A 9,824-nucleotide genomic window follows, 5' to 3' on the forward strand; every position below is an offset into this window, starting at 1 on the left:
CCTCCCTCCCATTCCCTACACACTAGCCACCTGGCCTTTCTATTTTCCTACCATGCCAGCTGCCTTGCCCCTCAGGACCTGTGTCCTGGCTGTCCCTTCTGCCTGGGATGCTCTTTCTTGGGCTTGTTATGTGCCTGTCACCTTTTCATCTCATAGAGTTCACCCCATTATTCTTTATCACAGCACACTGCTTTTTCCTCCATTGTCTGACGTTGTCATGTCTGTTTATTGCCTGTCATGCCTCCCCCAATAGAATGGAAGTGCTATGAGAACAGACATCCCATCCATCTTGTTCACAGCTGTATACCTAGCACCTAGGACAGTAGGAGCACATAGTGGGAGCTCAGTAAATGTTTGCTGAATGAAAGGATGAGGGTGGGGACTGTTGAGGTCGATCTGGGCAACTGGCTTCAAGTCCAGTGTCCTCTCCGCATTCTGGGTGGAACAGGCTGAGGTATTTTGCTTAGCGCCTTGCTTCTTCCTCCTCAATCCCCTTCTCTCCCTGGCAGGTTTGTTCTCATGAACAAGATGGATGACCTCAACCTGCACTACCGGTTTCTGAATTGGCGCCGGCGGATCCGGGAGATTCGAGAGGTCCGGGCTTTCCGATATCAGGAGAGGTTCAAGCACATTCTTGTAGATGGAGACACTTTGAGGTGAGTTTGGGGGAGTGCTTCCACATTTTCCTTTCTGTGCCAGATCTTAGAGACGAAAAGGGGCTTTTGCAAAGGCAGAGGACTGTCTGCATTGCACAGCGAGGGGTATGTTGTAAACCCTGGAGGCCTTTCTGAATGGAGCAGTATATGCTTCTTCACCCCGCACCCCCCTCTGCCTGTGTCTGTGGGTCCCTCTGTCCTGGTCCGCATTGGAAGCAGTCATGTCAGAGATGGAGGCTGCTGGGGTCTCAGGAATTGCCCAACTGCCTTGTTGAAAGGACTCCAGTGAGTCTTGTGCGATGCCGGGGTCTCCTGCCTGCATCTCTGTAGTTGGGATCGGTGAAGAATGGCCATTTCAAAGGCAGTGGATTCCCTGTTTGGGGAAGGACAGTCCTGTAGTGCATCCTGCTTACTGCCTTCCAACCCTTTGGTTTGTGTGTCTGTGTTTGTTTTCGCTCTATTTTCTGGCTTGAGCCCTTCCCCTGACTCCATCTGAGTCTAATTCTCTCACAAAGTTGTCACTGGAAGGTGGGGAGGAGGTAGTGCTATCTAGCCTGGAGATAAGAAAGCTGAGGAGTGGGGACTGAGTAACTGTCTTCCCATCTACGAAGGGCTTTGGTCCCGAGGATAGAGACCAGCCGTTCTCTAGCTCCACTGAGGACAGAGCCAGAGGAAAAGGGCCGAAGCTGCAGCATGAGGGACTGAGGTTAGACAGGGTTGTGCGACCCCTAATAGGCAACTGAGGGAGGCTCCGCATTCTCTTCCCCCCGACCCCGGCAGTGAAGAAGCCAGGCTTGCAGTGGTCTGGTGCGGGCTGGGCCCTGGCTGGAGGCGGCGGGTGGGGTGGGTGACCTCAAGTGTCTTGTTATGGTGTTTGTGCAGATGTCCTGAAGTATGGCCTGATGGATTCTCTTCTGTGCTGGCCCTCACAGGGTGGGGGTTGGGGATGCTGAGGCCCTCCCCTCAACCCCTGGACTAGGCTGCTAATGGAACTTCCCCTTCATTCCTCCTTCAGTTACCATGGAAACTCTGGTGAAGTTGGCTGCTACGTGGCTTCTCGACCCCTGACAAAGGACAGCAATTATTTTGAGGTGATCAAGGCAGGGGGTGGGCAGAGCGGGGGGTGAGATGGTTAAGCTCCAAGGCGCTCTTTTACTGGGTTCTTGACTGGTCCTTTAAATTTTCCATCAGGATTATCCTGTTGGCTGGGAAAAGGGCCCAGGATAGCATGTGCCTAATCTGAGAGGCACCCTAAAGTCCTTTCACCGTGTCCCTTCTGCTCTCCTGCCCTTCCCCTAGGTAGACTTTGGCCCATGTCCTTTCCCACCCCCTAACCCAGGCCCAGCATCTGCTTCATCTCCCATCTTTTTCCATAGCTTGGAAATTGTTTTCTAAGTAATTGTGGTAAAGTGGGCCCCGACTTTCCCCAGTTCTCGCTCTGAGTGCCCTGACTTTTTCTCTGATTCCCCTGTCTTTTGCTCTTTGAGCCTCAGCCCCCTTTGATGTCTAACTCCCCTCCCTGCTAACTGCCCTGCTCTCCTCCCTCCAGGTGTCTATTGTGGATAGCGGGGTCCGGGGTACCATTGCTGTGGGACTGGTCCCTCAGTACTACAGCTTGGATCACCAGCCTGGCTGGTTGCCTGACTCTGTAGCCTACCATGCTGATGATGGCAAGTGAGTTGCCTTTTGTGGAACCCGACCCCTTTCCTACGGATTTGGGAATCTTGGATATAATGGACTACCTCAGGGTGGCTTTGGCCATTCCTTCACTGGTCTTGGGGTATTTTCATAGAGCTTTCTGTTAAGGACAGGAAGGTGGCCTGTTGGCTACCCTTGGAGGTTTGCAGACTTAAAGGGGAAGGTGGAGCTCCCCCGAGAACGTAGGTAGATGCCGTTGCGGAGTGATGGAAGCAGGAGCACTGGGGAGAGGTTGGGAAGCCGGGTTCGGGTCTTGTGTCTGTGCTGCTCTGTCCACAGGCTGTACAATGGCCGGGCCAAGGGCCGCCAGTTTGGGTCAAAGTGCAACTCCGGGGACCGGATTGGCTGTGGCATTGAGCCAGTGTCCTTTGATGTGCAGACTGCCCAGATCTTCTTCACCAAAAATGGGAAGCGTGTAAGTGGGACATCCTGAGTGGGATTTAAACGGCTTGAAGCTGTCCAGGGATTTGTGTGAGTAATAAGAAAGAGTCTGCTGGCTGGGGCTTGCCCAGGGCCCCACGGGCTTATTTCCCATCTTCTTCAGTTCAGCCTCAGATTCTCCTGGGGTCTCCTGCATGTAGGGGAAGATGCTCCCCACACCCAGGGGAAGCTGGGACATTCCCCAGGTGATGGACGCAGAGGGGCAGGTTTGTGCGGCGGAGGAGGGGCAGAAACTGTGGGGGACAGAACTGGTGATGTGGTGAAAGGTTTTGAGCAGAAAAAAAGATGGGGAGATTATGACCTGGCTGTATAAGCTGGAGGTCCTCTTGGGATTTTTGACTTGAATGCTTTTGGGGATATGTCCTTTCTGTGTTTCGTGTTCCTTATTTCACTTCTCCTGTCCTTCCCTCTTCAGAGAGAGACTAGTGATGGTGAAGGGATGGGATAAGAGCAAATAGGAGAGACCCCGGCTCTCTTTCTTCTCCTCCCCAGCCCCGTCTCCCACCCTGAGGAATTGCCTTCTCAGGCCTCCGCGGCCAGCCCAGTGGTCTTCCTCCCTTAAGCATCTATGCTCAGCACTTTCCTGCTCCAGTCCACACTCACGCGTACCTAAAGTGTATGGGGGCGTTGACAAGAGACTTGTGTTTGCCTTCTAGCTCCGTGGGTACCTTGCTCAGCTAGGAGTACTCAGCAGCTTTTTATGCTTCTCTGTACCTCTGTTTTGCTGCCTGTCAGTGTGTGTGATGATGACTGGTTGCAACATCTCAAAAGTCCCCTTGTGAGATTTAGATGAGCTGTGGAAAAGTGAGCCAGGCGGCAGCTCCCTCCCTTCCTCCCCCTCCCTCCGCTGCAGGTGGGCTCCACCATCATGCCCATGTCCCCTGATGGACTGTTCCCAGCAGTGGGCATGCACTCCCTGGGTGAGGAGGTGCGGTTGCACCTGAACGCTGAGCTGGGCCGCGAGGATGACAGTGTCATGATGGTGGACAGTTACGAGGACGAGTGGGGCCGGCTGCACGACGTCAGAGTCTGCGGAACTGTAAGTAAGGGGAAGGGTAGGGCTGGGCAGAATCCCGGGGTCCACAGAAGCATGTCAGGATTGCTTAGAAAAGGGAGTGAAGACATGGTCTTTTTTGAAATTACTTAATTAATTAATTTATTTTTGCCTGTATTGGGTCTTCGTTGTGGCGTGCAGGCTTTCTCTAGTTGCGGCGAGCGGGGGCTACTCTTCATTGCAGTGCACAGGCTTCTCATTGTGGTGGCTTCTCGTTGCGGAGCACGGGCTCTAGGTGCGAGGGCTTCAGTAGTTGTGGCACACGGGCTCAGTAGTTGTGGCTCGTGAGCTCTAGAGTGTAGGCTCAGTAGTTGCAGCGCACGGGCTTAGTTGCTCCGTGGCATGTGGGATCTTCCCGGACCAGGGCTCGAACCCATGTCCCCTGCATTGACAGGCAGATTCTCAACCACTGCGCCACCAGGGAAGTCCCAAGACAGGGTCTCCTGTAGGGTTTTGGAAAGTGGGAATTTTGTCAGGAGAGCCTGGCATCCTGACATGATTCTTGAGTCCAGATCTGTGTTCTCCTTAGTGGTGGTCCTCTTTCCTGCCTTCCCTTTGTTTGAGAGCTCAGCCTAGTTGCTTAACCCTAGGAACGAGCAGTAGTCAGTAGCTCTCCTTTGCCTTCTTTGGTTACTTCAGGCCCCCCACCCCCCACCCCATGCACGCTGCTGCCCTGCACGCCTGCCTTTGAGAGGCTGGGCTGACTTGGAGGCCGGATGCCTGGAACACCCTTTTGGCTTGATCCCAGCGCAGCTAGCCCAGCTTTCCATTCTCTGCATTGTGGAGCAGGTGTGGTCACAAATCCCACTCATGCTGGGGAAGGTTCTTTGAGATCTTTTTCGAATAAGCATCAATGACAGTCTCTTATGCCTTCCTACATTTTATAGAGGATGAGAATAGAGGCAGATAATGATTCAGTGAGAGTCCTTGATCCTCCAAAGCTGGCCTTTTTATACATCTCACCATACCTGCTTTAGTCCCCTGCCTAGATTTTAAACTTTCTTGGGAAGTGTATGGACCTTGAGAGAGGGAAATTCTTCATATCTACCCTCTGTGCCTCATGCTGGTTTGGGAGTGAATGGATGCTGAGTTAGGGGTCTGGCCCTGACCTCTAGTGGGCTGCTCGGGCCTTCCACTTCGAATTGTCCCTCTGCTGCCCTCCCGCTCCTTCCCAGCTCAACCTTTTCCTCTGCCCTCTGGCATTCTCACCCCAACCCAGGCTGTTTTCAACTCAGCCTTTGATAGCAAAACAGAAGCAGCGGGGGGTGAGGGGGTGGGGGGGTGGGGAGTGGATTATGAGTAAGGCTCTCCACTCTGGAGTTCAAGGTGAGTCAGACACAAGGAAAGTGGCAGAAAGTGTGGCCTCCTGCAGCTTCGGGCACTCTGCACCCCATTCTGGCACTAGGGTCCAGGAGGCCTCAGATGCCCACGCCCTGACCTTAATCCCGCCTTTCTTTTCCCCTTCCACCATCATTTTGACAACATCTGCAGAGTTGAGCTTGGGACTGAGCCAGGGCGATGTTCCAGCTCTCATCCTTGACCTCTCCTCAAGAGTTTTTTCCTGGCACCCTTTCCCTGCCTGGACCTGTCCCCACTCTGCTCCCTGCTCCTCCCAGGCAGTCTTTTCTAATTGATGCAGAATCCTGTAGACATTTATAAATAGCCTGCCTTCCCGCCTGCCCTTCCCCCAGTGCCCTCAGGCCACACATTTAAGAATTTTTTTTCTTTCTTGGACGTAAGCTGTTCAGTGTAGCTCTTCTGTCAAACCCGCACCCCAGCTGGGGACAGCTGGCAGGGTAGGCACACTGCTCCCTGTGCACTTGCTCCTCTGGGGCAGACGTGGGCATGAGCCTCTTGAGGGACGCAGGCTTCTCTTCTAGTCTTGCCAACTACCTCATCTTTCAAATGAGGGTGACTTACCCAGTTTCTGCCAGCCCCTCGGCCCCCCATCCACTCTTGCCTCCTGACCTTCTTGCCTCATCCTTTTTGTCCCTCTGACCATCCACTGTATTTCCGATCCAGCAGTCAGAGTGGTGTCAGCCTGGAGGAGCCTGGGAGAGGTCATTAGGCTGTGCCTGTGCCTCCTATTTCTAAAGATGTCCAGCACAGCTGCTTCTGCTCTCTGCCCTTCCTGTTTCTACGTCCCCCTCTGTGGGGAGCCCTTCCCTGAGACCTCAGACCTCTGCTGTTGTTGCAGCCTGTTTCTCCTGCCCCAGGTGATGTTCCCAGGAGGACACCCCATAGAACCATAAAGGTCTGGAGGAGGCTATGATGCCATCCTGTCCAGGTTTCTCAGTGCAGAGACTGTGGGCATCTTAGGTGAGACAGTTCCTTGATGTGCAGGCCATTTAGCATTCCTGGTTCCCAGACCCAGGATGCTGGTAGCTCCGACCCCTGACCCCCGCCCCCTGCGCCCTAGTTGTCGTGACTGCCCGACATTCCCATATATCCTCTTGTACTGCTGAGACAGCAGTCCCAGGGAAAAGTGAAGAGACTTGATCAAATGTCAGACAGCGAATTAGCAGCAGAACTAAGCCCAGATATTCATTCCTTGGCCCCTACCCCCGCTTTTTCCACTGTCTGATATATGCTGCTGCCTTCTGCCCAGGCCCACTCTTCTGTAGCCAATCTCTCCTCGCTTCTCACAAGATGAATCCAGAGTTCCTGGGCTTAAATTCCCATGTCCCTAGGGATTTCTCCCATCTAGTGGCTTTAGCCGGGGGGCCTCCTAGGTGAGTTTACTTGGCTACCTTGGAATTCTTTTACTCCTATAGCCCTTTCTCCCAGTTTTGTAGTCTCAATTATCCTCTCTTCTCCCTTCTCACTGGTTCTTCCCATACAGAAGAGTGAATTCAACTCCTGACATTTTTTTCCTCCAACAATTCATTATGACAAGTTTCAAACATACAGGAAAGTTGAAAAAACAGCACAGTGAACACCCACTGTATGCCCACTACCTAGATTCGAGAGTTGTTAATATTTAGTTGTGTTTGTTTGAGCTGAGGATCTATATATAGACAGACTGGTGCTTTCCAGAGGGAAGTCTTTCCCTGCTTCCTGTGGCCTCACTTTCCCCTCCTAAAGAGCGCCCCCTTCCCTGAGCTCCGGGATGCTGAAGAATTGCTGTTGCATTTGCTCAGGCATGGGGTGCTACCCCTCATTCCTGTCCCCAGGCCTTGCACAGTGAGGTAATGTGTCAAGGGTGGGGGGCAGTAGGTAGGGCTGGGGGATTAGACTCATTCTGTCTTTGTTTCTCATTTCTGTTCATAGCTCCTCTAACAGCTCCTTAGTGACGGGGCAACAGCTTTGGTACACAAAGTGGGGTAAATGAGGCCCCACCCTCTCAGGGGTCCTCCCTGGGCCCAACCCACGAGGAGACCGTGTTGGGGCCTGAGCTGGCCGGTGGGGAGCATGTTCTTGGTTCGTGTTTCAGTTGCTTCTAGGCCCTCCGGGCACTGAGTCCTCCCTTGCTGCTGTCAAGAGGGATTAGGGTCTCTGCTAGCAAGAGGAGGAGGGCGGGTCGCAGCAGGAGAGGAGGCTGAGAAGGGCTACTGGTATGAGGGAGGGGGTGGGGTGCAGGAGGCTCTCTGCACTCTGGTCTGCAGCCTCCGGTCTGTGGAGTTGACCTGTTTGGCCTCTCAAGGCTTCTGTTGTGTGTGGAGGGAGGTGGGGTGGGGAGGGGGTCTTGGGAGCCTTAAGGAAAGAGTTCCCCACCCCGACCAAAGATGTAAAGGAGCATGCCTGTTGATTGGGGGTATTGTTTGAGGAGAAATACTGGGAGGAAGACAGTTGGCCCCTTGTGATGGAGTCATCTGAGGAGTGTCCTGGGAGCCCAAGGGAGCATTCTAGTCGGGGGTAAGGGCTGGGGTGAAAGAACCTTTCCTTCTTTGTGACTGGCAGTTCCAGTCTGTTGTAGCTTGGGGGCGACTGTTAATGTTTAGGGAGCATTGGAACTTTGGGTTATTCCAGTATCACCCCCATTTCCTGAGTCAGGGAAAGGCTGACGTGTGCATTTATCACCTACCGGGGGTCAGGCTCCAGGCTAAGCCCTTCACACTCACGTCACTTCATCGTACGCATATCTGGAGATGCGGGTAGTGGTGCCCCTATCTTACTGATGAAGTATCTGAGGCTTAAAGAAGTGAGAGGCACTTGCTTGAGTGTAGTGCCTAGTAAGCAATAGGAGCTAGGATTTGAACCCAGGTCTGTTTGATTCTCTTTCAAACTAAGAAATATCTTGGGAATTCCCTGGCGGTCCAGTGGTTAGGACTCCGTGTTTCCACTGCAGGGGGCACGGGTTCGATCCCCGGTCGGGGAACTCAGATCCCGCAAGCCCTGTGGCATGGCCCAAAAAAAAGGAGAAACTAAGAGGCACCTGAGGCACAGATTGAGGGACCAGCATCAAGATTCTAGCAACTCAGACTCTAGGTGCTAAACCCCTCATCTCCTCTAGGTTTCTACCAGCCCTAGTCTAAGGAGGGGAGGAGTGCAGTCAAGCAAGGATCTGTCAGGGAGGCCAGACTCTCCCCTACCTGCTCCTCTGAGTGCTCTGAGAAGGCTCCCAGGGCTTGGGAGGACTTTGCCCAGGGGCAGGAGAGTGGATCCGAGAGGAACAGATGAATTCAGGGGCTTACACCCTAAGGGGTGAGTGGTTCCTCTCTTGAAGAGGTGGCTTGTGCATGGCCCTAGTCTTCCAGGCATTTAGCAGTCTGTCTGAGCTGCTCTGCTTTCTGAGCTGCTCTGCGGGATGGGGAGTGGGTTTTAGAGTGTTTCATCCTCCTGGCCTTTTAGCTTAAGGAACCATCCCCACCCTATCCACAGACAAACCGGCAGCCTGCCCTCCTCTGAGCTGAGACAGAGGGAATGGTTGGGCGGGTTTTTCCCAAGGATCAGGATCTGGGTCTGCTGTCTCTTGGCTCTGGAAGTGGAGAACACTGTGTTTCCTATGCCGAGGCCAGTTGGATGGAGTGGGTCAAGGGCAGCTGTGGGATCCCCCACCCACTTCTGCAATGCAGGGTGGAGAGGTTGGGCTGGGGGCTGCTTGGATTGGGTGGAGTCTATGTTAGTTAATGTGCATCATACCACATCCCTCCGGGCCCTGTGGGGAGAGATGCAGAGGAGGAACCCAGGCCACGCTGAGAACATACAGAGGACCAGAAATAGAATTTAAACAGTGTGGGCCTTCATAATACCCAGTAAATCAGAAGACCACCTGCAGGGGACCCCTTTCTGATGGAAGAAAGCAGTGTGAGATAATGGAGACTTGGGCTAGGAGTATGAATATCACAGAGCCAGTGTACCCCGAAACATGTATGGTCCTGGCTGCAGGAAGGAGAGAAGAAAGTTTAGGTGGCCTCCTGTACACCTTTGGCCTTTCTCCTGGTGCCCCCTGTCCCCCGCCTCCAGTTCTCTGGGGAGGAGGGGAGAATGGACTTGAGGTGACAGGGCTTCGGGGATCCAGGGCTGAGAAGGGGGCCGAGTCCCTCTCTTGCCTCCCTGAAGGGGTTGCTGAGGATGCAGCGCCTGCCTCTGCTGAAGACACACGGAGGCTTCGGCACTGGTGCAGGCGAGTGTGATGCCTTTCCTGTTCAGGCAGGAGTTCTTTGCGGGGTGAGAGGCCAGCGTCCCAAGGCTTGCCAGGGATAAGTGGAGGAGATCCTCAGGGAGTGAATTGTCTTCAGGCCGGAGGGGTGGGAGGGTAGAAGAAAGTCTTGAGGGGCAGTTTGGTTAATTAAAAAGGGATTAAGGAATCCCAGGTGATGCTGAGGGTGGGGGAAAGAGGGGATGGGGTTGAGTCACAGCCCTACTATCACCATGACAACTGATAAATAAATCCTCCCAGATCGGGGGTTGCCGCCCCATCATGCCCAGGCAGGATCACTGTGGGGCCGAAGAGCCCTAAGAGCCCATCAGTCAACTACCCTCCACACCCCTGCTCCAGCTTGAAAGAGCTGTGAGGGGCTGCGGGCAGGAAT

General features: G+C 53.8%; 1 protein-coding gene across 1 annotated transcript in view; it reads left to right on the top strand.

Moving 5' to 3' along the window:
• Positions 1 to 9,824, top strand: part of SPRYD3 (SPRY domain containing 3) — a 15,129-nt gene that overhangs the window by 1,280 nt on the left and 4,025 nt on the right. The window contains exons 2-6 of the mRNA XM_007448267.1: positions 510 to 656; positions 1,672 to 1,747; positions 2,206 to 2,330; positions 2,634 to 2,769; positions 3,649 to 3,834. Of these exons, the coding sequence (XP_007448329.1) occupies positions 510 to 656; positions 1,672 to 1,747; positions 2,206 to 2,330; positions 2,634 to 2,769; positions 3,649 to 3,834 (670 nt within the window). The remainder of the gene's footprint in view (positions 1 to 509; positions 657 to 1,671; positions 1,748 to 2,205; positions 2,331 to 2,633; positions 2,770 to 3,648; positions 3,835 to 9,824) is intronic.

This window comes from Lipotes vexillifer, unplaced genomic scaffold, assembly GCF_000442215.2.
Source record: "Lipotes vexillifer unplaced genomic scaffold, Lipotes_vexillifer_v1.1 scaffold2700, whole genome shotgun sequence".
In the NCBI taxonomy this organism is placed as follows: domain Eukaryota; kingdom Metazoa; phylum Chordata; class Mammalia; order Artiodactyla; family Lipotidae; genus Lipotes; species Lipotes vexillifer.